Below are 23,730 nucleotides of genomic sequence, written 5' to 3' on the forward strand. Positions count from 1 at the left end.
CTTGATATTAATGCAATTAACTGATTAAATAAAGATTTTGTATATTTAAATGACGGAATATCTTTTAGAGGAGGTTCATCCGTCCAATACAGTTCCACGGACTTGGGTTAGGAGCATTGAAGCTGTTAAATACTTTATAACGGTTTTACTTGTAATTTGTCAAGTCATTTGTGAATGTATGCAGGGGCTGTCACAGACAAAAATGCCACAACATGTATATGTAAACATGCAACAAAGTATAATCATTGAGATCCTTTCATGTAATATTGTAAATCAAGCAATTAACATGCATAGCCCAAAACAACAATTGAATAAAAAACTATTTTTGCATCCCAAGCAGTACCTAATCTACACTCAAACCAATAAACCACAATAAACTGAATTGATACATGCTTATGAAGTTAATGTGTCCTGCATGCCCTGCCTCTAAGAGAAGGAAACATAACATCTAGGCTACTGATAGACAAACTCTTATACACTAATACACTGGTTGCATACCAGTGAACAGCTTTAAGCAGCACTTAATACCTTCACTCAGATTTCCATGACTGTGCCCAAACTGTGTATATTTAGAAAGTATTACTAATTAGACCTATTATTTTCTCAATAAATATGTGCCGCTATACTCTTTTGGTCCATCCTCATCAAATGATCTCGCCTGCAGGACAACTAGTTTGATTAGCTCAGGCTGCATAATAATAGCAGACCTACCAGACACTTTTAAGTCAGCACTGTGGGAACATCATCTCCCAAAAAATATGTCTAGTTCTGTTCGATATTTTCTGTTAAAATGGGGTAATAACCCTCTTTCTCTCCACTTTCATAGTTTTGCTGATAAAACTTTTAGATATAGTAGTACACATATATATAATGTTATGCCCCAAACTTACTATGTATAGTGGTGATGTTCGTTCAAATCTGAGGGGGAAATCACTCCTCATAACCCACGACCACACAAAGGACATAACTTGTGATGAGCAGTCTCCATAGCCTCAGTTTAAGGGGCCACATGCCAAAAAGGCTGAGAACCACTGACACTACACTATTGTTTAAGACAGAGAGGAGCAAGTTGTGCTCACTCCTGGAACCAAACGACCTGCCATACAATGACACAGCCAAAGCTTACTTGTAAATTATCTGTAGGTAATGTGATTTGGATTCAAGCCACTCATTAATACAAAGTGATTTTCAGATATTTAGAGATGCAAAAATGCTATTAGAAAAAGTCGTTGTATTGGACCTTCAACTCACACCACCTCACACAAGCAAACAGACTCCTGTTTAAACATTCCACAGAGTATGCCATAACCAAAGTCCACTTTAGTTGAGTGAGCAGAGAGATCACCATCAGCATGTCCGTAAGTACCACCATATTACTCTATTCTGTACTTAAATAGACATTCTAAACTCTACAAGAGACTATACTTTGGTAAATGAACAACAAAGTGAGGATGAATTAACAGTGTGTTGCATCGTGGATTTCAGAGCAGTTTTAAAGTGCTTCTATCAGATGTTGCTGAACTTCGAACCTCTGGAATTTCTTCTACGTGAAAATGGTCAAAATAAAACAGTGACACAAAACTTTTGCCTGCTTGAAGAAAAAATGCTAGCGGCATAGCCAAACTAATTGGTATTGGTTCTGCCTTAAACAAAACTCGCACACAGACTCAGAGGTACAGGCTCCAGCTTTTCACAAGTCTTGCTTTTGACCAACACTCTCCTGCAGTCCTGCTCAGTCTTTCATATGAGAAAATACTTCACGTCTGTCCTCTGCAGGTAGTTTAGCTGCTATCATGTGGCCAATTTAATAAATGCAAGATAAATCTTAAATAATTGTGGAGTGGAGCAAACCCCAAACATTTGAGGTCCCCATATCCTGGGGAATCAAAAACAGGTGCTTCTGTGTCACATTGGCTTAAAGTTATAACTCTCAAAAACTTCCCATCATACAGTGAGTCCATGTCATCCAGCACTAGTATGTCTGTTATATTTACATTCACAACTAGTCATATGTGTTTTTAATTCAAATGTCCTCTTTGATTTTGAATGGTTCTTCTATCTCTGGGGCCCCTAAACCTTTCTCTGATTATGAAGAACAACCTAAATACAAGTTTTTGTCCACAGGGCTCAGTCAACATAGAAGTGTCTCCCCCTCCCTCAGGCCTTGAAGCAGATTATGAGACACTCTTCACTACTGATGCTCTCCTCTTCCTTCATGAGCTCATCTCCACATTTGATGAGGAGGTGAATCAGGTGAGACAAATCTAAAAACCCTTCTATTGAATGAACGGAGGACTTGTTTAATTCAGGGTGAGGTGTTTCTCTTCTCTATTCCCCTCAGTGTCTGTGGTTACGAGTTGCCAGAAAGGCCAACTTGGAACTGTCAGGTGACCTGCCAGGTTTCTTGGAAGACACCTTAGACATCAGAGGAGACCCGACGTGGAGGGTGCTCCCCGTACCCCCGAGACTCCAGAGAAGACATGTGGATATTGGGGATTTAGCCCCCTGCAATAGTCAATGCTTTGTCAAAGCTCTCAAGTCACCAGCACAAGGCATACAGGTACCAACCTAATGTATTGGTTCATTGGTCATTCATGTGACCATATAAGACTAACCCAGTAACTCTATCGTGTGCTATATGGTTTAGTCATGAAATGTCTCAATTTGATTAATTCTGCTCATCTGAGCATCCAGTGCTTAGAAGTAAGCTTGTGTCTACTTGATATTTTATGGAATGGAATTATCTGGACTGAGATAATTACAGAAAGACCACACAAAACAGTTCAAATAACCTAAACTAGTGCAGGTAGCTGTTTCCTGACTTAATCCTAGAGGTTAGGTGGTGTACAAATACTGAAAATTTGTTTTAATTTAGCATTTTATATCTTTCAAGTTCCCTTCCGACTTTTAAACATACCCATGCTCTGCCCATGCAGATCAAAATATTAATGCAAAAATAATCATAATAATATAAATGCAAAATAATGATTTTGAATAACAGCCGTGAAGGCAGAAATATATACTAAAGCACCAAATGTGAACATCTCATTCATGTCATTTTCGTCCGCTTATCCGGGGTCGGGTCACGGGGGGAGCAGCTCAAGCAGGGGGCCCCAGACTTCCCTTTCCCGGGCCACATTGACCAACTCTGACGGGGGGATCGGGGGGATCCCCCGTCATAGCCATAGCCTTTGAGCCTGTATGTGTAAATGGTCTAAATTACTGAACATCATAGATTTTTGTCTTTTAATAGGATTTGGTGACACTGAAAAAAAATGTAACTGCCACCTTATCCTTAAACTATCAAAATCAAATCGAAATGAGAAGAAAAAAGTTCCTGCTAGTTGACACTTTAGCCAACAGATCTGTGTCCTCTGTCACCACAGCCTGAACATGTAGATAGGGAGTTTTGAAGTCCTCTCTTTGGTTTTGACAGGTTGATTTTGATGATGGGAACTGCCCTACATACTACAACCAGATCAAAGGCATTCACAATGTTTTTAAAGCAGTGCACAACCAGTTTCCTGGTAAGTGGTTCACTTTAAGTTAATAGTGGTACAACTATGCTGCATGGACAAGAATATCCGTGCGGATGCATGGTGTGAGTATTCGAGATGTGGAGCAGAGCAACAGACCCAAACCCAGTTTTGAACGCACCTCTCTTTTCATCTGCTTCCCTCCATGTGTTACAGATGTTCCACACATATCTCAGGCTCCTGTGCTAATGCTGCGTCCCCGAGCTTGGAACATGGTGGAGCACAACATGATGGTAGTGAGGCGTTTTCCACTCCAATAATTTATTGATTCTTGAATCCAACCTTTTTTTGTACACTGGCTTGACGGCAAACTTGTCTGATAAATTGGTTTATTTGATAGTATCCTTCATCACTGGCTTGATTTTCTTATAGCATGAGAGCTACAGGCCATTGATTGCCTTGATTGACTATTTGGTTCGATCACTGACATGCAGAATCTCTTGTTCCACACTGTGGTCAGTTATGACAGGAAGTTAGTTTCAATATCCCAAAAATGGTTTAACATGTAATAGCCAGACAGGACATACATTGCAGTTGTAGATATTATTTAAGTCTAGTGAAAAAGAAAATTCTTCATAAAACTAGCGTTGCGAAGCAGAACTGAGTGGGCCCGAGCACTTGCGAACTGGGGACTTAGCCAGGGAGGGCAGTCAGGGAAATTTTGGTGCCAAACGGACAATATACAGAAATAACTTCCTGTTCCATGGCAAATCAGTAGGTGGCGCTATGACCCTGAGTTAATATTGACATATGGAGCTGTTAAGGCCTGGACTCTCCTTTGACGAAGGATCAAACTTTGCCACACCTCAATGTTTACATATTTTGAAGAAATGTCAGAATTCTGACCGTGGGCGTATGACTTGTCTGAGCTCATTTGAGCTGTATGTTGTCAAGCACAACACAGATCTGTGCGTGGTTGATACAAATAAAATCTGTTTTTCTGTTTTTCAGGTGGCGGGTAAGGAGGCTCCTGGTCCTCTCTTTGACTTTGGACTTCTCATGTTTCACTGTGGAAGGAAACTGTTCGAAAACAAGAGTGGACCCTTTTTCTACCTATCAAAAGTAAAAAACACACACACACACACACACACACACACACACACACATATAGATATGGATGATTTTTGTAATTTGTATGTCATCAACTGTTTCTTGTTTCAGATAGAGAGCTTCATGGAAGCCAGACTATGGAACAAGATATTTGTTTGGACGCAACAGAAGGTCTGCACACTTCAAATTTCCACACAATACTAACTTTTGTTTTACATGACCAAATTTGATTCAGTTAAAGTTACTTAATGTATACATACAGTTTATACACATATTGTGGGGTAACCTGCTGTTCAGCTTTTCTGGCAATAAGTCCAAACATCTCGGAAAGGGCCTCTATGTATCAAAATTGATTGAATCCCAGACTGTCAGACAGGCAGACGTTGATTATTGAAGTGTATCTATTCTTTTGTGGCAACAGAAGGCTCACAGTATTAGAGTCTCTATGAAAAAAGAATCTGCAACCTTTTTCTCAGAATGGGAAATACTCACTGTGTATTAGGGATGCTCACCATCTAGTCCTATATGTGCTAAAATAATAATATGTTAGATTTTATATTAAAGAGTTGTGTAATAATATTTTGAGAGAAAAGTAAATGGACAGCATTTATAAAATATAGTCCATGTATCTAGTCTTAACAACTACACAAGGCATTTAACTCCAGTAGCCACTTTCACCCATTGATGCATACGTTCATGTAGTTCTTCTACGTGTAGCGCTTCTCTTTCCCTCATACATCCCATTAACACACTGACAGCACAGTCATTCAGGGTGTTTTCCCCAGGGACACTGCAACATGCTGACTGGGTGAGTTGGGGATTGAACCATTTAGTGGACGATCAAACCTACTACCTGAGCTACAATTCATAATGTAATGAGAAAAAAATAATTTTACAGCAGTCTGGTACTTTTTTTGTTTCAAGTGAGGGATGACACAGACCTGAAGTTATAGGTTTATCAAGAAGTATTTAATCACTAGAAAATGTTGCAGCCGGAAATGAATTTACAGCACAGTCAGCTGCATGCTCTTGAAATTGAGAGGCAGCCTGAGATAACTGAGTGAATGTCCGTGCTCTGCTTGTACTGTGCTTGTAACAGATAGAAAAACTGGGAGTTCATCGCAGATGCATCTAACATATGTTGTCAAGTGAGGGGGTCACTGGTCTGATTTAGCCTGCAGGCACAAATCACAGCTTTAAACATACAAGTACAGGTTTATTTGCAAAAAGAAAATGTTACTGTATAGTTGTGAAAAACGTACACACATACATCTCACCCCCTAATCATATCATAACGCACAACATTTTTCTTAAAACAACCCTGTTCTCCTAATACAGTATAATATGTTTTGGGTAAAACATTTAACTCTATAATATTTATGGCTTTTTTAAACTTTATTCTAAGATTATTATTATTACTAACCCTAACCCATGTTCCCTAGTAGTCCCTCATATTGCCCTTTACATGAGCTTAATCATACATTTAGGATGCAGACTCTCTTTGGTGCTTGTGCATCTTGCATCACATGCTATTTCAAGCCGATCTAGCATCATGTAGGTCACCTGTAGCAATGTAGCGATTCTATTTTTAAATGGCCTTTTCATTAGATATGTTTGACAAGTTTATATAATTCTGTTTTTAATTTCTTTTTAACATTTATGAATACCATACTGAAAAATATATATGCCCCATGTGTACTTTGGTGAATAAGTGAATGGGTGTTTGTATCTCTCCGTCTGTGTGTGTGTGTGTGTGTGTGTGTGTGTGTGTATGTGTGTGTGTGTGTGTGTGTGTGTGTGTGTGTGTGTGTGTGTGTGTGTGTGTGTGTGTGTTTGTTTGTGTAGCTTGGCCTTCCAATTGGCAGCATTAAAGCAACAGTGCTAATTGAAAACATATTAGCAGCCTTTGAGATGGAGGAGATTCTTTATGAGCTTCGGGACCATTCAGCAGGACTCAACTGTGGCGTCTGGGATTATTCAGCCTCCTTTGTCAATAAGTTTGGTGAGACAAACATTCTGGCATTTTAACAGTATTTTTGTAATAAACAAACAGGACCCATATTAGGCCATGTCTTTCTGACTGAAGTCAAGTGGTCGTGTGTCTTTCCTCCAGGACACCGACTGGCCTTCTTGCTGCCTGACCGCAGTAAATACGTCAACATTGAGACGCGCTTCCTGCGTAGCTACATGGACCTGCTGATCCAGACATGTCATCGACGGGGAGCACTGGCCACAGGAGGCATGTCTGCTCTCCTCCTACCTCAGGACCCACTCTCTGAGTCCCACAGGACAGTGTTGGCTACTGTCAACAGGTATGAACTGTTCACACACATGCATGTCCATAAAAATAATGTTAAAATCATTGCAGTGGAGAAATGCAAATGTTCTGATAAATGTACTGTGGCTGTCAAAGTTTGCATATGGCCATTATCTGTACCAACATAGTATATGGGTATCACCAATGTACATTTACGTCTGTATATTATTGACAGATGATATCTTCATAGTGCCTGTTTTTTCAAGTGAAATATGTTTTTTACCCACGAATTAGACTGAAGCTGATAGAGATCAAGGCAGGTGTGGATGGTTTCATGGTTTATGATCTGAACCTGATAGAGCCCATGCAGACAGTAAGTTCGGGATAAGGAGCCATATAAAGCCCCATAGAAACACAGAGAAACCAGGAAATTGCCTCCCATTTCTCTTGAGCATCTTTGATATGCTTCTAAACCTTGACTGGGATCAAACTGTGGTTTAATTCACCAGACTGGAAATGATATGGGAAGACACACACACCTATAATGTATTGCAGCTGACTGATTACATGCTATCAGAGAAAACACCAAGCATGCTGCTTTAAAGGTGGACTCAATTTAAATCTTACACTGAGCAATCAGGGTCTTATTAGCCTGACCAATAATCAGTAGTATCATCTATCCAGTAACCTGATTACAGATACAATACTTTTATTTCAAATTAATCCATTTTAACTTCTGATCCCTATCTGCAACACTCTGATCTGGGCTTAATGCCAGAGTATCCGATCAGATGCCTCTCCTCAGTGATAGACACATGAATGAGATTGCTAGAATAGCACCTAAAGGTCTTGGCTAGCGTCATGGCAGAGAAGAATTGCAACAGCAAAAGAAAATCGCCATATACAGGTGTGAAAAGGTAAAGCTAAGTATTGAGTAAATGGTTGGGAAATAATAAAAAAAAGTAAATTCAGTTTTCACTTTGTTGCTATGGGGCATTGAATTTAGATTGATTATGAGAGAAAAAATGTTCAGCATAAAACTGCAACATAGAGAAAACTTGGAAAAGGTCTGAATGTATGTTTATGGTAATTCTTCACCTCGTCCAGCTTTTCAAACTTCACACTGAAGGTGATAATCAACTCCACCAGCTTCGAAATGATGTCACTGTGACTCCTGATGATCTACTCTCCATACCTATAGTGAGTCAATCTGAACTGAATTCTGGGAAAACTGAATCTTATACTTTCTGTAGATGCTATTCGTAGGAAATGAAAATCCCCTTAGAAAACATATAGACCAAGGAAGTCAAAACCCACCATACATACTAAAGTCATGCCCTACATTTCAGACTTTGATAAGATAAAAATGTAATACTGACATATTGTTTTATGTTAAACAACCTGATAGGTTGGTTAAGTCTCCATTAACATAGTAGTGTGTCTGTGTTCCCTTAGGGAGGAATCACCCTTGATGGTTTGAAGTATAACATTGCAGTTGGAGTACTCTTTATTAATGCTTGGCTCTCGGGTTAGTGCATTAACATCTTCTAGTTCTCATATTCATTAGCAGACAAGATGAAGAGGGACATCATAGTTATTGTGCTCTGTTTCCTGTAGGTGAAGGTGTATTTTTCTACAGAGGCAGTGTCGAAGATTCAGCCACAGCAGAGATTTCCAGATCCCAGGTGGGTTTAGTCCACAGAGGAGATTCTTTTTAAATAAATCTTTTTTGGGTTTCAACTCAATGATGCCCTCTCTAACTTTATCAACATTCCCAAAAGCATCGCTGTAGGTATAACTTACAAGTTAAAGAGCATCTACTTAGATCCTATGAATTGTATTTTTATTTTGTTGCAAATATTTATTAATAAAAATTAATGTATATTCATATTTTATTAACATAAATGTCATACTTCATCTTATGATGCTTAACAGCTGGCTTTGGATCCACGTATGCATCATTATTAATTTGAGCTGATTTTGTATATGCCTAAAAAAAATCCCCTGAGATCTTACCTGGAGGTGAAATACTGTCTCAATGCAAAATGAGTAGGCAGGAGTATTTTGGAAATAAGGGCTTTATTGACATTGTAAGCTGACATCGTGCTGTGCTGCGTGAAGCCCCTAGACTGCATCAAATATGATGTTTCTGGTTCAACAACACAGTAGTAGGGAGCCCGTCTGATGACCTTTGAGGAAAAAACATTATTAAGCCGTAAGAACGAGATATGATCAGTTCATTACTAACAAGACCTGTCGAACTGAAAAAGCCACTTGGATGAGAGATGACATTTTTCTCTCTCTATAATGAGCTTTGGTTTGAAACACTGCCTGCACTGACTCTGAGGACACACTCTGGTGGAAACACTTGCAATTAAAAGTCAATACAACATAAGACTCTATTATTTATTATTATCTTTTTCCCATGACTTAAATCCCTGTTCCCGTGTGTTTTTATGTTGTAGCCAGTAGTAGTAAGCAGGTGATTTGAGTTTAAGTGTCTCTGAAAGATATCACAGTGTATAAAAGCTATGAAGTCACTTGGCTGTCATGTTCACCTCACTGCTGATTCGAACTGATTATAAGCCTGTCACAGTGCAGAATTACTTTTTTGTCCTATGTCCTATGGACTTTAAAGATCTAGATCAGTTGTATACCACAGCAGCACAAGAACGTCCCATGCACCAGATTTTGGAAGTTTAATTGTAATCAAGCATGTGTCAACCACCATCATCAAGCTGCAGCAACATTATAATACTCTGTGATTTGTGATGTGTGTGTGTGTGTGTGTTCCAGGTGTGGCAGTGGATCCGTCATCACTCACAGTTGGAGGATGACAGCAAGGTGGTGAACAGGCAGCTGGTGACTGCCTTCCTAAAGGAGGTCATGGTGGAGCTCAGCAGTCTGTGCCATTCTTTTAGGTAAGCAGTCCGTACATAACATCTTTGAGTGATCAGGACACGGTGAAAAACTCAGTGGTCCTCACTTGTGGTCTTAAAGATACTTTTAGCGAGTACATTGTGCACCTACAAAAGATTTTTTTGGAAGCAAGATGTTACAAGTATTCTTATTTTGCTCAAGCATAAAATGGGGAAGATGAATACAAATATGCACTTAATTCAGCCAAAATTATCTGGTACTTTTCATCCTAAAAATCAGTGTTCACCTGGATTTTCACCATGGTGTACACACCAAATGAATCTGCTGATGTTTCAACAATAAATAAGCTCTTCTAATGCATATAAAGAGCACAACACAAACAATAACAAAGACATGGAGGGGAGCACGAGTGTGGAAACTGATTTTAGTAGATATTGTGAAGATAACCTGATGGAAATAAAACAATGGAGTACTTGACCATCTTCAGCGCTGCAAGAGCCCACCTGAAAGGTTCCTGTATTTCACTGAGTTCTACTCCCCAAGCAGGGACATTCTGAGGGCTAAAAGGATTACCATGAACCTAACTTTAGAACCTGTACCCCTGTGGTGCTGAGTGAACTGCACTAGTACTCATGAAGAGTAAGTCTGTAATCACTGGGTATCTCATAATCAACAGTTAGAACAGCAGAGACCATGTTGTGTTGACATCAGACTGTCTCTCCCGCTCACACTATGTGGGTCTTGGAGAGACTCACTAGCAAGGCAGTTTTGAGTACCTCAGGTTCGAGGTGTCTATGTATCTGACCTCACAGATTTCATCAAGGGGATAACATCACAAATGTGTGTGATGGTAAATGGACTGTGTTTATGTACACATTTCTGAATGTGCTGTTAAGATCCAAATGAAGCCCAAGCCTGATGGTTGAGCTCATTGGTTGAAATGACATGCTGACTTGTGTGATGCCTGCACAATATTTTTTTATTTCAACATCTTGAACATATCCTACACCCAGACTTTTATTGTTTTGTATTTTCCTGAAGATTGTTCTTAGCCAGTTGCTCAGGTTGTCGGTATGTCTTCCTCAGGGATAAGCAGAGGTTACTCACAGCAGCAGAGATGTTCCTAGAGATGGTCCTCAAGAGAGATTTCCCAGAGTTCATCACCACCTACTTGAATGAGGACCACACCTTTCTCAGCTGTCAGAGCACAACGCCGGCAGCAGCTCTGGATAGACATGTGCACCGTTCCAACCTGTGATGGTCGAGCTGACACACAGCTTTATGTAAACACTTTCGATAGATACAGCCCATCTTACCACAGGATCACACCAGCGCCATAAATAACAACTGTGTATTCATGGTTCTGAACATTAGCACGTTGAGGGGCCTCGTGGCTGCTGTCACATTTGAACCGTGGACCTGCAGTTTTTTGTAGTGTATTTGTCTTGAATGAAAATAAAGTACCACATCAAGAGAAGCTCTCAAAACTAGTTCACTCATTAAATCTTAACAAAACTACACAAAAGAAAAAGGTCATTGCCTAAGGATTTCCTCAGTGAGGACAGATGTATTTGAGATATGTACCAGAAGCAAAAGGAGACGGTTGAGTGAACTGTTTAACTATCCTCCATGCCCCTGCAGTGCCTTCATGTAGCCGAGAAGAGAATCACAGGTGTACTGCTGGTAACCTTTTCAACAGCAGCTCATATTCTGAAAAACTTTCCTTCAACATCACCACCACAATTTAACCGTTAAGTTTTGCAAACATTGCTTTTTTAATCCATTTGTCAATTTGTAATATATAAATTACTTTTAAAAACGTGAGAAGCAGATGCACCTACAAGAAAGACATGGCATGAAAACACAGTTATAGAAAACCTAATCTGTGTTTACAGAAGCCATCAGAGCCAGACAATGTCCACTTCTCCTACCATCCTCGTTGCCTCTGCATATCATATGTTTCTGTTGTTTCTTTCCATTACAGAACAAACAGTGGACAGGGCCTTTTTTATTGTTTAAAAAAAGTTAAGTGGGCATTGCTTTCTTGCATGTGCCAGCTCCCTTGTCTGTCTCTCCTGTGGTGATCAGTCCATCCGGATCAGTGCAGTGTGGGGGGGCAAGTCTCAGCAGCCAAGGCCCAGGAGGTGGAGGGGTGGGGATGGGGAAAGGGGTGTGTTGGCGGACTAAGGCGTCTGGCAGCGTGTTCACACCTCCTCTTCCTTCTCCTCCATTCCTCTTGAGCGGCCTCACATTTCGTTTGCCATGTCATCGTGTTCTCCTGCCGAAAGGTCGCCATTGGTGCTGACTGTGGTGCTGTTGTCTTGGTAACCAGGAGGCATAAAAGCCAAGCTGTAGGGGTAGATCTTATGGCAGGCGGCTCGGTAAGTCTCAGCAGCCTTCTTCTGACCCTCGCCCAGCTGCCCCCCACGCAAAGCCTCCAGCACCTCAGTACAGACCTGCAGTACACACACCACAGTTCATCACAATTCATTTGGACATGTTCTCAACTGCATCAGGAACTTGAACAGTGAAATGAGATCCATAGGTTAGCCAGCTTGGCTTTAGGCTAAACCAGTGGTAGATGCCCATGGAAACCTGTGGTGGACATCCTGAATTGCAGCTCAAGATTCTGTTTTATTACCTGCACCCATCTAACCTGTTCTGGGAGCCACAAAAATACACCTTAATCTTCAACCTGACCAACTACACCTGTTTTAAGGTGTCCATTCTATGGATACTATTAGGGGAAGTGGACCATTAAAAATGTACTGAGTAACATCAAAATTTTTAATAGCTGATAAAGCTTCTTATTTGGCTAAGTCAATGTGCAGACATACGTGTAGGCTATTTAATATTTCATTAATCCTTTACCTGGGAGCTTCTTCCAGACAATGACTCATCCAGGGCTGTGGCAATCTCACATGCCATTTTATCAGAGGAGGGCTCCAGGTAGACCATCATCTTAGTAGCTGGAAACACAGACACACCTTTTACTGACAGCGGTTTTACATGTTGGACGAGAGGCCATGGCACTGTGACAGCATCTTGGCCCTGATAATATCTGATATTAACAATATTGAGTTTCGATCACAGTATTAAATTCATCTATTCACACCTGGCAATAAAATGCGTCCTGAATGTGTCTCCTGTAATCAGATCTCTGCTGTCAGATGTCACTAGCGTGTGTGCATGTTACGTACCAGCCAGTCGGTGTGGGATGGAGTTGGAGTGTTGGCTCAGATAGCTCTTGTTGAAGCTCTGAGGGTTGTTTTCCCCAAACAATCTGGAGATCTCCTGCTTCAACACCGTCCTCACCGCCTCGGCCAAGTCTGATCCCTCACTCACTGCACAAAACCCAATCAATTTTTCAAAAAAAAAAATCATCAAAAATCTAAAACTCGTATCTTTTAGAATGAATACACTGTGGCACCGCCTCCTGCAGTGCCGGCAGTAAATGAGCCAATGATGTGCCTTGTGTCGCTCACTTGACCAGGTTGTCTCCTCTAGAGTTAACATTTGAAAAATGGCAGAGACAAAGACAAGTTGTCAACAGTGTGGGAACACTTTACATAAAAACCTTCAGAGAAGATGGTTGGCTGCAAAATGTATAAAGCTGACAGAAATGGCACAGCAGCACTGAGGTTTATATAAGTACCGACATGCATTCAGAGCAGTGGAGCTGAGAAACAAGAGACCCTGTTGTGAGGGACAGATAAACTTCCAGACATAGGCCCTGTTCAGGACAAGCTGTTATAACATTTGTTCACCAAGTTTGATTATCTATTCTAGATGAACTTTACAGATAACAACAGCATTTCAACTAGGTGACGGTAACAGCATTATCGCAATACCGCACAAGATGCTTCCACGGGATTGAGCTCATAACCAGGGGGGTACCAAGCCCAGGGAACCATGCACAGCTCCACTGCACCAGGCAGAGCCCAAAGAGTCAGGAGAGACCATGCAATAATATGTTGCTTTATTACTGTGCGAGAAAGAATCCATACACCACAGCCCTACTAGGTGTACAGTGTTTCCCCTTATGCTCACCTCCTTTGAAGAAGCGCACTAGACACTGGTGCAGCCACGGGTTGGAAGGTTCTATGGTTACAGCTCCCTTTATCGACTGAAGCATCAACAGATACTTCTCTGGAGGAGAGAAGAGAATCAAACATGAAATTAGTTGGAATAAGTAAAGGTGGAAACTCCTGATCATAGCAGTATGTTTTACTGCTCTCAGTACGCAACTGACCTTTCCTGAAGTAGATCTCAAAGGCCAGGAGGTGAGTCTCAATTTTGTTGCGCACCAAGTTCTTTAGAGGGATCAAGAACTTCACTGCCTCCTCCAGAGGATTCTCCGTCTGGTAAAACAAGTTAAACATTTCCCACTATTGAACTGAGCCTGTGCATTTACACAGCATAGCTTCTGAAAGAGCTGGTGAATGTGAGCCCACCTTGGCCAGTTTGTCTGGTATTAGCTCCTCTTTTGGCCCACCTATCTCCTCATCATCATCCTCCTTCTTCTTTTTCTGGTTCTTCAGCTGCTTCTCCTTCTCAGCAATCTTCTTCTCCTCCTCCAGCTGGGCCTTCTTCTGGGCTCGTCGCTGTTTGTTTCTCTGCTTCTTGAGCTCCTTGTCTGTCAGGTTCTCTACAGAGAGCAGAATGTTGAAAGGCATTGTTACTTCTTTGCTTATAACAGTGCTACTTTTAAGACACTACTGTAGCCAATTGACCCACTGGAGATTCCTGGAACTTCAGAACACAGGAAATAAAGTAATAACTCAACATAACTTTGCATTCCACTTTTAAATCTGTTGGGCCAAGAACATCATGGAAATAAGAAAAAGCTAAACAGCATGATGACAGCGGGTTTCTGACCAGTTTATTTGAATTTCCCTCCTTATGTCTTTGTCCTCTTTCCTGTCATCTATCTACATTCTGATCTCAAGACATTCAACAACTTTTCTAAACATTATAAAAACATGAAATCACATGTTGACTAAAAACTATACGCACATACACACACACACAGTCACACACATAGTCTGACCGTTGTCTGCCTGGCTCTCCTTGTTGTCGTCAGTCAGAGGCTTGTCATGTAGGGCCAAGTAGATCTGGATGGCTGTTCGAGCAGCTTTGTAGAAGAAGGGATGCTGCCGCAGGACGTCCTCCAGCTTCAGCAGGTCCACATAGGAACGTAACGTCATCTTCCTCATGCAGTAGGTGTGGAAGTCAAACTGGTCGTCTGTGATCTCCACAAAATGCTGATGAAGAGGAGGAGGAGAGAGAGAAGAAATAGGAATAACACTATATTTAAGTATGCAGGTGTAAGAAGTGACATTTTAGTTTTTACCACAAAATGTTTGATTTGAATAAATTTCATTCAAAAGTTCCAAAGCAAGGAAAACAGAAGTCCATTAGTTTCTAAGGAATCACTTGAATATTTCTGGATGTATTTTTTAATTCAAATCAAATGTTCTTACTGCTGAAACCTGAAATTTGATCAATGGCTTGAATAGCTTATTTGACCTCTGATAGATTCAGATCGTTTCCACCATCTGATTTGTCCTATGAATTGATCCCATATAAGTAAACCAAAGTCGAGCAAACAGCATACAGCAGAAGTGGACTCTATTGGTCTCTATAACAGACCAATATAGAGAAGTAGTATCATCTTTCCTCTCATTCAAGTGACAGGGAGAAAACTGCTCCAACATATATGATCGAGCAGAAGGCAACAGAGCTGTCAAGCTGTATATCAGAGTCAGACATAAATAAACAGCACTGTAAGTAGTCAAATATAGACAGTGGTGATAAATGATTCTTGTAGAGACTCACCCTCTCAATCTCGTGACACTTCTTCAGAGCCTCTCCATACTTGTTCATGGCCTTGTAGGCCAAGGCACACTCAGTCTGGAACCACATGCACTGCATCTCATTTAGGTTCTCCACTGCAGAGGTCCCCTCCTACACCAAAAACACACCGACATCATGTAGAGCAGGAGTCAAGATGCCCCAGGAAAAGCTTTCACAGACACTCAGTCACATCACAATCACTCACACTTCGAGCTGGTCTTTATAAAAACCTGCGGAGTTCATATTTATTTTCCTGTATAAACGGGGCATCGCTTCTTCTGCATCAATGAAGTTGTGTGATAATCTGTGAGAAGTAGTTCTCTCCTGTCTGCAGCCTGTGTGTGGGTGTGTGTGGGTCTGTCACTAATAAAAACTGACAACCACATTTTTTTAGTTATTAATTTATGTGTTGTGTGTAGCAGATCCACTACGTGTGCACCAGTTTACATACTTGCTTCATGAACTAAAAAGCGAACAAACAAACACAAAGTAAACTTCAGTACTGTTCAGGTCCTTATAATTTCTCATTAGTGTTGGTGTTGATTGTAGTGTTGTCACTATATCAAAATCTTGATTTGGATACCAAGTCATGAATTACAATACAGCTACTCTATCTGAGCCAGTGGCACCAGGCTTGAGTGGTAAAAATGGGCTGGAACAATGATGGTGATAAATTTGTCACAGCAGAGGGTTATTCTGATTATTCTGTGAGGCTACCAGTAGTGTGCCAGCTGATCCTGGATTTGAGCTTCATGAAATGCCAGACTTATGTCATTTATGCTAATTATTTACATGCCCAATTAAATTGTAGTTTATGTTTCAATTGTTTTCTTGTTTGATTGTGTTCATTCATGTAGGCTGTATATATCATTTGGATGGGGTTAAACCTTGTTTAATATTGCGATAACGATTTAACTTGCGATAAATAACCATGAACAGTCCCTGGCTATGGATGCTGATATGACGGACAGCTCCACAGCCTGAGGGAGAGGTCCAGGGCAGACACCCAGGGAGCTATGCACAGCTCCACTAAGTCCACTTACAGTGTTAATTACGGGGAAGAGAGAAACCCTGATTCCATTCACAGACACAGTCTCAAAACTATCCATCTTGGGATAATTGATATAACGATTTGGTGTTAAACAAATAAAATTGAATTGAATCAAAATGATTTTAAAATAAATATTTCAAACATTACATTACATTTCATTTAGCTGACGCTTTTATCCAAAGCGACTTACAATAAGTGCATAAACCCCGAGGGTACAGACCCAGGACGACAAGAATCAAGAAAGTACAATTTCTTCAAAATAAAGCATAAAACAATCACACACTTACCCGTGTGAACTTGGAGCACATCTCCTCTGCTTCTTTGATGAGGCTGGCTTTCAGCATGTACTTTGCACACTTAGAGTTAATGAAGCGGTCGGCTGTGTCAAGGGCCTGAGCCTCATCCATCCATCGAGCCGCTTCCTTTACGTTGCCTGCGTGCTGCGGATCCAGGGGCAAATTTTTGAAGATGGTGAAAGGTTAAACACCAGATATGGTAAGAAAATGTGTGTAATTCATGTGTGAGTTTGTACTAAACCTTGTAGATCTTGGCCTTTATGAGAAAGAGCTCGATGAGTGTTGGTGTGCTGTCAATGGCAGTATTGATGTACTCCAGAGCAAGGCTGGATTGTCCGATGAAGTCAAAGTGCTGTGCCAGGAAATATTGTACCCACAACAGGGTGGTAGGGGGCTCTTCCTTCCCGTTATCTGTACACACATTTCACGTAAGACACAATGAGTGTGTGGATTTACAGGACAGATACACAAATGTTTATCTCTGTATCTGTTTTAGATGGTTTGGTGTTAAAAATACACTCAAAAGCAAGCATCACTTACCATTTTTACTAAACATCCGACAGCTTTTTAAACAGCTTTCATAGCCAACTACTAAATCCTCAATGAGTGTAACCTGCATGAGAAGAAAACAAGTATAATTGTTGTTGTGTTTCAGACGATGAGGGACTGGGATTTAAATATGGAGCCAAAGTTTTTACTTTCATTTTGCTTACCTTTTCTTTGTCAGTGTAGAGGGATTTGAGGGTAGTGAAAACGGGCGGGCAGCCTTTACTGAAGTTCATCCTCAGGTAGCTGTCCAGACATTCACAAAACATCTCCCCTGGCCAGCACAACACACAGTAAAGGTAAACAAAAGACACACTTGTACGTTTGATCCACTTCAAACAACTGTGACATGGAGAGAACGTTATTTTACTTCAGCATAGCTGCACCATCTAAACATTGATACTTGGAGTATAACGGCTATGTAGCTATACACTGAGAGCACTTCTAGAGCTTTCAATCACATCTCATGGCCTTTATCAGCAGATGGAATTCTCACTATGTACACGTTAGTCATCTGAGACTAAATATTTTCCCAGCTCGTTATATCACTGCTGTCACAGAGTCCATGTGGTGGTGCTACAGGATGGTCAATGTTTACCTGTGAGGAAACTAAGAGGCAGCCTTCGTGGAACCAGGCCTTTAGGAAACTTCATCCACGATTCCTCATAAATCTTCTGTCGCTCCTCTATATTGCCTGGAGAAACATACACAAACACACACACACTCAGTGTGAGGAGAAAATATATCATATGCGTATAACATCCTCAGTCAAACTGAAGTCATCTTGATCACCACTAAAGATGATGAAATGTAGGTGCGATGACATGTGCAAACAGTGATCTGATTGGAATCAGTTGTGCCTGTGTGTGTGGTATTCTGGTGTCCAGTGCAGACTGCACAGAGTAAAGCCGTTTTCAGACGCGAGCTGTGGGTCGAGTCTGGAGAATAGGTCCAGACTTTACCCGCAGTTTGACCTTACACACATGTACAACTCACTTGGAGGTTCTCTGCACAGACGCCTTCACAGAAGCAGCAATTATTGCATTATATTATTCAAGCGAGGGGCAGTGCAGCCGGGTGCAGCAGGCAGAGGCAGAAAGTAATGCATTAATTCCACAGAGGCGATCACATCTTTTCCTTGACAACAGACCTGCGTCACTCAAAGACTCTCTTAAGTGCAGCAAACAAGTCTAAACTGAATGAAAGTCAAATCAGTGTGGAGAGCACAGGACTATTCAGTCATTCATTAACTGTTGTAGTTTAATTTTTTTATTAAAAAGCTTGTTTTGTAAATTACAGCACAACCCTAACCCTAGCACTTTATAAAAATCTAAAACGAGTTTATATATCCAATTGTCAGGCTAGTGAAGATACTCACTTGAAGTGTATGACACCACTTTTTCACCTGGAGATATGTTTTTCCCCCAATTTTTCTCATTTTTGCATCTGTTGCGTGATAGAAGCGTCATCAACCCCTCCAAAAAATGCAACAACAAGTGCCTAAAAAAATACAAGAGTCAAGTGGAAGCACACAGTGTTGCATGAGGATAGTGCTCACCTGGCTTTAAGGCTTTTTCCAGGCCCTGGTAATAGGCCCAGTTCTCAGGGTTCCTCTCCTGGAGTCTCCTGTAGACCTCTAAAGCCTCCTCTGGCCTATCCAGCCTCAACAGCAGTTCTCCTACAAACAACAATACACACAGATGGATTAATGCTCTTCGGGACCTACCACATACACACATAGTTTTGCTGTATGACACACAATAAATCAGCTCACCTCTTGTCTCTTCCACAGCCAGTTTGTCACAGATCTGTTTTTCATAGTTGTTGAGGTGATCAAGAGCCTCCTTGTGGAGACTGGCCTCCCTCAGAACCTGGTTCTGATACAGCAACAGCTCACTGTACTCATAGTCTACCTTGTCTGGAGAGGTCTGACACACACATTCATGCAGGCACACACACAGAAATGTAAATGGTAAAAGAAACGGGTGAGTCAAGTCATTCTTGTAGAATAGTTTTTTTACTTCTTTGACTATTTACAGGATAATTTGTTTATTAGAGTTATTGTGTTGTAAATTTTGTGGAAACCCCGGAGAAGACAATGTTGTTTTTGAGTCAACAAGACCATTCCATGGATCACACAGCTCCGGATATTTCAGTCTTCTACAGGTGAGAAAATTCCAAATATTTCAACACCATTCGCATCACCCAGGTGGGAGGCGTGAAATGTTTATCTCTTTACAACTTTGCTTTGACTTTGTATGCAATCTCATTACGTGACAAATTCACATTAGCTTTAGTGTGAATTCACTATTAAGCTGTACTTCTTGAGCATGTCACATTATCAGTTTGTGTCATCGCTAACAGGTCAAGTATTGTGAGACTGTTCATTTTTGTTGAAACCATAGAATGTTAATTCGCCCCTCAGAATTTGGAAACAATAGTCATTTTCAGACACGAACTCCAGAGTTTGCCTTTCACATATGAACAAGGCCGCAGGAGATTCTCTGAAGCAGGCAGGACATAAAGTGTCTTGGTTTACAGCACATCGACAACAGCGTCGGCCCTCTCTTGTCTTCTTTCTATCTGTGTAAGAGTGGATCTGATATTTGCCTTGAATCATGTTTAAAGAAATCTCCTCGGTTCTGCTTAGCAGTCCACCACGTTTTCCTACCTGTTGTGTTTTGCGGAATTCCTCCACGATCTTGGCAGCCATCTCAAAGTCCTCTAACAGGTGATAGGCCACAGCATATCCAATCCAAGAGGCGCGCTGGGCAGGACGGAGCTGCAGCAGCTGGTACCGAGTCTCCTGCAGAGAGACAAACATCACAATACACCAAATTACAGGCAGTTATTTATGATACATTTTCAAGTCTGTCAGCTCTTAGCCTCTCCTGTGTCGATCTTCCCCATCTATCTTTGCCATATTGTGCAGAAGGATGAATCTCTGTCTGACCACAATTGCCCATCCCGACCTGATTTGTCCATTCTGATCCTGTTGCCCTCTATCTAGACTTTTTTTATCTCAACGCTTTTTACACTAATCTCTGTGAGGTGATCCTCACCCTGTATCCCTCTAGGTCTCTCATCTGGATCTGCAGCAGGGAGAGGTCTCGTAGGATCTGCAGGTTGTCCTTGTCCCACTTCAGAGCGTTGCGGTAACACTTGATGGCCTCATCGTACTTTTTGTCAGAGCGTTGTAGCAGGCCATACACGTGCCAGCCTGGGGGGGGGGGGGGGGTGAGTTCAGGAAAAAACATACAAAATACAATAACAACAGCCACTACCTGGTGTTGATACCAGTCCTCTAAACTAGGGTTGTGCTGATGATATCTGGATGATAACGGTTAGAGCGACCATCCATTATCAAGGCAATGTTAACCTCCCAACAGCATCTGTTCATTAGTTTTTTTCATTACATAGTCTGACTTCCTCTTATCTACTATTTACTTTGACATTATTTAAATTATTCCCATTCCTTGAGGGCCTATTGGTCTGCTTTATTCATGCCTTCAGTAAGAAATGGATCAAAATCCTATTTTTTACTATGGAGAAGATTGCCAAACGTGCAATGTCAAAGGTTTTTTTCAGCAGTAAGCTCTAACAAACTGTTGTGTTGAAATGTATAACATGAAAGCTGGGAGAGCTGGAGGAGTGATGAAAAGATACAGACATGACTCTTAAGGTCATTGCGCAGGCCTCGTCTCACCAGCTCGTAGGCCTCCTCCTTTTTTCCAAGACAGTTGAGGGTTAAACCCTTCATGGCCAGAGTCTCTGGAAAAGAGGGGAGGAGGGATGGGGAGGAGTGAGACATTAAGGGAAAATCCAGGTTGATTAGAATTATCAAGAATGACATCGACTATGTTGATAAACTCAATTTAAATATAATATATTATAGAATGACCAGTATGACACTGTACTGTCCCAAGTCTTATAAGATACATGTATTTGAGAGTAGGTCTTGGTTGCTGTATGTATTCCTACTCTCCACAATGGGACTGAGGCATTTTCCAAGAGAATGCAACTACACTGTAAGAAATGGGGGACAAAATCGACAGCCCTTGTTCCACGTTGAAATGCACTTGGCTGAGGATCATTTCAATCTTCAACTGGTCCACTGAGCTAGATCCTCCTGATATATTTTTCCTCCCGACCAGGGAAAGGTTTAGTCGCTGTAATTCAAGGTATGCCAAAGGACAGTAAAAGAGCACTTAAGACACAGATCAGAATGAATGTAAAGGGTGGAGCGGTCACACAAAAATGTAGTCTGGGGAGAACAGTGACCTGCTCTATGACCATTAGTGATCGGTAGAAAGTCTTTGACGCAGCGGCGCATTGCCAAGCTAATAACAGAAAAGAGCAGAATTATAGATGTTTGCCACCGACTCTGGATTATGGAACCATCAGCTCAGATTAGCAGGTAGCAAATAATGGATAAAGTGAGCAGCAGCCTACCTTACATAGATGATCATACATAAAGTAACATTAGTCAGTGAAGTTAGATATAAGCTTATTTAATAGCAACGTGTAACCATTCGTTTACTCTCTACTCAAACACAGCAGGAACAAGGCGACAGTGAAGCATTATGTTTCTCACAGTGTCTTCAGCAATTCATTAACAGTAAACAAGTAGCTCTTCTCTTACCTCCATGCTCTGCAAACTTTGGGTTGCCCAGGATCTGTTTGCAGAACTTCAGGCCATTTCTGTACTGCTTGTGCTCGTAACATCTCTGCAACAGAAGACAGTGCAGATTTGACATGGGGCGTCTGAGGCCAACCGTCTGTCATCTTGATCCTCTGAGAGTCTGGTTAGAGTGCAGGAAAACGACATGACTGAAACTGCACTGACTGTAAAAACTGAGCCACAAGGAACAACCCCGGTTACTGATCCTTTCTGCTCTATGTGAGAAAAGCATCAGTGGGAGACTGTGGCCCTGAGGTAAATGAAGGAAGCATCAGGTGAGAGAGCAGTGCACATGATGGAGGGCTGCTGATGAGATGGAATCAGAGGAGTGGTCAGAGAGAGGACACCGGGGACTCAAACCCTGCTCACTGCCCACGTTGGAACTCACCAACTAAAAGTGTGCGCGATCTATTAAAGCAATGGCTCAGTATAGAAGTGACCGTCACAGTGTTAGTGTTCAATATTTGTCAAATTTAATTTGTTTATAATCACTGTCAAAAATGAGCATCAGATCAACATAAAATTCGTAACTAAGGATATTAAGTTTAGATGGACGGTACATGCCTGACTTTACACTTGTATTAACGACACCCATTTCTGTGGGATACACGGGACAGATATGAATAAACTTCTCCGACACGTTTCCAGGCTGAGAGTATGAAGTACTGCTGAACTACCGAGGTATCTCCAGCCAAGTTGTGTGTGGCTGTCATGTGTCAGGCTTTTTTGTCACTCACACACTTCAGATGAAACAAGGCCAAAGCACAGCTAGGACAACACATGGCAGTTTGCTAACCCCCCCTTCTGCTCCATTAACACCACTGCTACAACTACTGCTTACTAACAGAGGAATGGTGGTTACAATGAGTTTGGTGCACTGGATAGCGTTGGTTAATTCACGAGCAACTCCATCGCTACTTGCCACAACTGGTGGCTACTTGGCAAACTAGCTTTAGCCTGCAAGCTAACGTTAACTCAGGCATGTAGCCTACCAAGATCCTCTTGAAGAGGGCATTCTCCTTCGGCGGGAGGCTGATTGAGGGCATGGTGCTGGCTTCCTACGCCTCCGTTGCTCCACACATGAATAATATCCTCCAGGAGTCAGGGGTCCTGGTTTGTCTCTGTCTCTTCTTGCTCCTCTCTCACGTGTTGAAGCCGAGGCCCCCTTCCGAGCAAAATGGCCGACGTGCATGCCAGGCTGCTCTGAGTCTGCGTGTCTGTCACTGTCAGAGAGAACTCAGAGGACAGATGGTACCTAGCCTCGGTGTTTTAATCTATGATACATTTAATCACAAAAGCACAACTTTTCTAGGTTTAGATATAAATACCAGTGCCCCCATGTTTCCTACCATCTGATCAAACCTACACATATGGCAAACGATCCATTCAAATGGGTTTATGATTTTTAAACTAATTGTGCAGCTCCTCATGCCGCTTAAATCTTTGAAAGGAGAGATGCAACTCTTCATACCATCCTCGGCCAGGCCGTTTTAATTATAAAGTACATACACAGGTAGATTCAAGGTACAGTACAGGGACATTAAATAACAGAGACAACATTAAAATAATTAAATTTC

At 41.4% G+C, this 23,730-nt stretch overlaps 2 protein-coding genes across 3 annotated transcripts; one reads left to right on the forward strand and one right to left on the reverse strand.

Moving 5' to 3' along the window:
* The first annotated feature begins 1,296 nt into the window (after nucleotides 1-1,296).
* On the forward strand, nucleotides 1,297-11,200 carry ugl (ureidoglycolate lyase). The gene is made up of 15 exons (XM_053428625.1): nucleotides 1,297-1,358; nucleotides 2,125-2,253; nucleotides 2,342-2,560; nucleotides 3,437-3,527; nucleotides 3,693-3,769; nucleotides 4,488-4,598; nucleotides 4,698-4,757; nucleotides 6,432-6,588; nucleotides 6,700-6,898; nucleotides 7,138-7,216; nucleotides 7,951-8,043; nucleotides 8,299-8,371; nucleotides 8,461-8,528; nucleotides 9,640-9,764; nucleotides 10,810-11,200. Exons 1-15 carry the CDS (start codon nucleotides 1,353-1,355, stop codon nucleotides 10,979-10,981), a joined length of 1,659 nt encoding a protein of 552 aa, XP_053284600.1. The 5' UTR covers nucleotides 1,297-1,352; the 3' UTR covers nucleotides 10,982-11,200.
* On the reverse strand, nucleotides 10,808-23,354 carry LOC128445782 (N-alpha-acetyltransferase 15, NatA auxiliary subunit). Of its 2 annotated transcripts, none has more exons than XM_053428622.1 (20): nucleotides 23,146-23,354; nucleotides 22,115-22,199; nucleotides 21,139-21,243; nucleotides 20,535-20,692; nucleotides 20,144-20,278; nucleotides 19,247-19,400; nucleotides 19,031-19,150; nucleotides 18,071-18,166; nucleotides 17,640-17,746; nucleotides 17,467-17,539; nucleotides 17,168-17,337; nucleotides 16,918-17,070; nucleotides 15,562-15,690; nucleotides 14,774-14,987; nucleotides 14,178-14,371; nucleotides 13,976-14,084; nucleotides 13,774-13,872; nucleotides 12,924-13,067; nucleotides 12,595-12,692; nucleotides 10,808-12,179 (listed from the first exon to the last, which is right to left on the reverse strand). In XM_053428622.1, exons 1-20 carry the CDS (start codon nucleotides 23,197-23,199, stop codon nucleotides 11,970-11,972), a joined length of 2,607 nt encoding a protein of 868 aa, XP_053284597.1. In that variant the 5' UTR covers nucleotides 23,200-23,354; the 3' UTR covers nucleotides 10,808-11,969. The 2 variants fall into 2 exon arrangements, with proteins under 2 accessions (XP_053284597.1, XP_053284598.1); XM_053428623.1 differs by having other exon boundaries at nucleotides 21,179-21,243; nucleotides 23,146-23,307.
* Between the last annotated feature and the right edge of the window lie 376 nt (nucleotides 23,355-23,730).

The sequence above is a fragment of the Pleuronectes platessa genome, chromosome 8 (genome assembly GCF_947347685.1).
Source record: "Pleuronectes platessa chromosome 8, fPlePla1.1, whole genome shotgun sequence".
Lineage (NCBI taxonomy): Eukaryota > Metazoa > Chordata > Actinopteri > Pleuronectiformes > Pleuronectidae > Pleuronectes > Pleuronectes platessa.

Excerpts from the sequence above, each read along its gene's own strand:
- ugl (XM_053428625.1), top strand. Across the intron at positions 8,372-8,460 it reads TATTAATGCTTGGCTCTCGG|GTGAAGGTGTATTTTTCTAC; the intron begins GTTAGTGCATTA and ends TGTTTCCTGTAG. Across the intron at positions 9,765-10,809 it reads AGTCTGTGCCATTCTTTTAG|GGATAAGCAGAGGTTACTCA; the intron begins GTAAGCAGTCCG and ends TGTCTTCCTCAG.
- LOC128445782 (XM_053428622.1), bottom strand. The coding sequence starts at position 23,199 with ATGCCCTCAATCAGCCTCCCGCCGAAGGAGAATGCCCTCTTCAAGAGG. Across the intron at positions 19,401-20,143 it reads AATTCCGCAAAACACAACAG|ACCTCTCCAGACAAGGTAGA; the intron begins GTAGGAAAACGT and ends TGTGTGTGTCAG. Across the intron at positions 13,068-13,773 it reads AGTGCGCTTCTTCAAAGGAG|TGAGTGAGGGATCAGACTTG; the intron begins GTGAGCATAAGG and ends GGTTTTGTGCAG.